At 35.6% G+C, this 3,747-nt stretch overlaps 1 protein-coding gene across 1 annotated transcript; it reads left to right on the forward strand.

Moving 5' to 3' along the window:
• The first annotated feature begins 575 nt into the window (after positions 1 to 575).
• Positions 576 to 3,169, forward strand: LOC145166991 (uncharacterized). Its single transcript, XM_079086061.1, has 5 exons — positions 576 to 970; positions 1,303 to 1,533; positions 1,616 to 1,699; positions 1,898 to 2,027; positions 2,219 to 3,169. Exons 1-5 carry the CDS (start codon positions 663 to 665, stop codon positions 2,984 to 2,986), a joined length of 1,521 nt encoding a protein of 506 aa, XP_078942187.1. The 5' UTR covers positions 576 to 662; the 3' UTR covers positions 2,987 to 3,169.
• The last annotated feature ends 578 nt before the right edge of the window (positions 3,170 to 3,747 follow it).

The raw sequence follows: 3,747 nt of genomic DNA on the forward strand, positions 1-3,747 counted from the left end.
AGAAACAGTTTCGCTGGTCAGAAATCCCAACTCAACCCCATTTATTTTCATGTCAGGTTACGAGTTGAGTCGAAAATTGTCATCCCTAACTCATGTATTCATAAATAGCCTTCCACGACCCCTATTTGAACACTATTGAGCCAAGCTTCGTGTCACTCTACCACCACTAAGCTTATGGATGGGGGGAGTTTAGCAATAAGCATTCTTAAGACTGCATCGACCTTATCAGATGGAAAAATATTTATTTATTTATTTATTTATTTTATAACTACGGTTTATTATAATTATTGATGCATATGTTTTTATTCTTATGTATATATTTCTTACCTGCATGCAACCTTTTTATTATATATAACAACCTCAAGGGGCAACTTTTGCAAATCATATGTAGAATCTCAATTGACTATATTGGTCCAAACCCATATATAAAATTGGGCTCACATTGTTATACGACTTGATACTTATATCTTATAATTTGGGCTCATTTGGGTTTCTAAAAATTAAAATTGCCGTCAAAAGCCCAAAATTCAACCTTAAGTGCTGTGCATGTCTCTTCATATTCGCCCACTATCACGCAGAACGAGGTTGTATCTACCGCTACAAAAATCCGACCGTTGGACCTTCGCCATTGATAAACAGACCACGCCGGACAAGGTTCAACAATGGTGACAATGAGCGATACAGCTACACAACCTCTAGATACCTCAACCCCGGTTGCAGTAACCCCTAACACTCAAACAATGAACTACAGCGATTCTACTCCAAAGCTTTCTTCCGATTACGAGAAATGCAGAGAGCAAAGAATCAAAGAGAATCTTGAAAGAATGCAAAAGCTCGGGATTCATGATCTATCTCTTAAGCTGAAATCTATGAAACCGAATACCCATAGGAGAAACAACAAACCCTATAAAACCCCTAATCGCTGTATTTCCCCTTTTCCCTCCTCCGTCCCCTCTCGTCGATCCTCAAGGTTCGCTTCCTTTTTCTTTAGTATTATTACTTCTATTGTTGTCCAATCTGCATTTTGAAGTGAAATTTTGTTTCTGATGTGTTTGTAGGGTTTGTAGTTTTGTGGGATTTATGCTTGATTAGGACTCCATTAATTTTCTGTCTACTGTCTTTGTTTCTTCCATTTTTGTCAGTTCCTTTACTTTGTACTATTGTTTAATCTGTATTTTGAAACGAATTTATGTTTCCGATGTGTTTGTAGGGTTTATAGACCTACGGGTTGTATGAGTTTGGTTAAAAATGCAATTTTTTTAAAAACACAACCCCTAAATTGTTGTATGATGTGCTTTGTAGGTTGCAGAATACACCAACAGTTAGCTACACAGAGGTCGATTTATCTAAAAAAGCTAAAGATGATACTAATCTGTGGATGGGAGAGCATAAAAGACCTGAAGTTTACACAGAAGAACATGAAAAGCTTCTGGGAGATACCAAAACAGAGTGGACTCTTTTTGTTGATGGATATGGAAAAGATGGCAAGAAAATCTATGATCAAGTTAGGGGAAAGACATGTCATCAATGCAGGTATTAAATCACACTTTTGATCATTGTCATCTTTCTTGTTCTTGAATTCTTTAACGATTTGCATTATTCGAATTCATTGCAGACAAAAAACACTCGGTTATCGCACACATTGCATCAAATGTAACCTTGTTCAAGGCCAATTTTGTGGAGATTGTTTGTATATGAGGTATACATGGATTCTTTCTTTATGTATTTCAATTATAAAATCAAGAAACTACCCATAATAGTACAATTGGTTATTTGGTTTGTGTACATTGTATCTAGTGGGCCCATGTGTACCTGATTTACATCTGGGCCATCTTTGGGTTACATAATTAATCTTTATAATAATTTTGATGTGTTTTTTTAATAAATAAATATATAGATACGGGGAGAATGTTCTAGAAGCAATGCTGAATCCCAATTGGATTTGTCCGGTTTGTCGAGGGATTTGTAATTGCAGTTTGTGTCGTCAGGCAAAAGGGTGGGCCCCAACGGGTGTTCTTTATAGGAAGGTTTGTTCATCTTTCCATTCCTACCCTTATATGTTATCTTTATTGTGAAATGCTAGTAATAACAATGTACTTTCATTTATTTGTTTCTTATTGCATTTGTCATCTTACTTTCATTTCTTATGATTACAACATTATACTTTAAAAAAAAAATTATCCACAAATTAACTTTTTTTATGTGGATGTTTTACTAGATTTCAAGTCTTGGGTATAAATCAGTTGCACATTATCTCATTCAAACTCATCGGGCTGACTCTAATTCTGAGAAGAATGAGAAGACTGAAAATTCTGTTTGTGCTAAACGGTCACTACCCTTTTCAAAGGAAGATGTTGAGGCCCAAAAGGTGATTGAAATACAATCATCGGATGAATCCGGGGGTAAAAATGTCAAACTAGAAAGTGGTCAGAAGGTATCGGAACACAAGAATCCAGAATTAGAGATCGAGTCTGGAAACGGTATTGCAACAAATGAAGGGATTAAGGACAAAGAACCACCGGAATTGAAATTATCGGATGAAGGTTTAAGTCCGGAATCGGAATGCAAGATTCCGGAGAACACAATTCCGGAAATGGAATGCAAGATTCCGGAGACAGGTAAAGGCGAAAACAAGAATACGAATCCGGAATCGGAATGCAAGCTTCCGGAGAAAGGTGTTGATGAAGGTGGAGACAAAAACATGAATACGAATCCGGAATCGGAATACAAGATTCTGGAGACAGGTAAAGATGAAAACAAGAATACGAATTCGGAGTTGGAATACAAGATTCAGGAGAGGGAGGTGGATGAAGGTGAAGATGGAAACAAGCAGACACTTAACATGTCTAAAGGCAACAAAGCAGACAATGAGGGCAAAATCGTCATTACACCAGAAACAAAACCAGGGTCTGGAAAGAAACGCCAAATGGTCATGGTAGAGAATAGCATTGCTGGAAGACTTAGGTCTAGACGCAGATGCATTTGAAGATTTATTTCTTTGATTTCTTGTTTATTTCATGTGTTTTAAAAGAATTGAATCAAGAAAAGGGGCTTTATGCTGCAAGAACATTTATTTTTGGGTTCTTTAAGGTTTTTTCTTGTAGCATTTTTTGTTCATTGTAGCCCTTGATGTAATTTAATTTACAATTTGGTTGATGGTTAATTTAAATTGTGTTTTAAATTGCATGCTTTAATGGCGTTTTTAACGTTTTCAACTTAACATCAAATCAGGAAAACTCAAATATTCCGTCTCCCCCACAAGTCATAATTTTGGTCGTGGTGGCGATTGGGACTGAATTGAAGCAATGGATGAGGAAGGGTTCAATGTATTTAACAAAGAATCCAAACATCACTTCTCCCTCTTGTTCTTTGTATCTATATTAATGGTATTTAGTTAGTGAAAGTGAAAACAAGAAGGGCCTCTCTAATGATGTATTCTTAGCCACATTACATAAAGATATTTATATCAAAGGGTATGGCCGAGTAGTATAGATATATTAAAAGGTGCTCCTCATCCAATATGTTTATAAATATTTAATTCTAGGGCAAAAATAAAAGGATGTGTAAAATGTGTTTAAATATTTAGGTGTTGTTTGTTTTTAAAGATGTAAAATTTTTGCAAATTGCAGACTATTTCTGCATAAGAAGTGGACCAAACATTTGTAGTTGGCAAGAAAAAGACTGTTTTTTAAAGTTTACAAACTTCTACATAAAAAATTGATCAAAAGCTTGCATTCGGCAAAAAAA

The sequence above is a fragment of the Lactuca virosa genome, chromosome 3 (assembly GCF_052849685.1).
Source record: "Lactuca virosa cultivar CGN04683 chromosome 3, Lactuca_virosa_CGN04683_v6, whole genome shotgun sequence".
NCBI lineage: Eukaryota > Viridiplantae > Streptophyta > Magnoliopsida > Asterales > Asteraceae > Lactuca > Lactuca virosa.

Coding starts and splice junctions, on each gene's coding strand:
- LOC145166991 (XM_079086061.1), top strand. CDS start 663: ATGGTGACAATGAGCGATACAGCTACACAACCTCTAGATACCTCAACC. Junction 971..1,302: donor CCCTCTCGTCGATCCTCAAG/GTTCGCTTCCTT, acceptor TGTGCTTTGTAG/GTTGCAGAATACACCAACAG. Junction 2,028..2,218: donor CGGGTGTTCTTTATAGGAAG/GTTTGTTCATCT, acceptor ATGTTTTACTAG/ATTTCAAGTCTTGGGTATAA.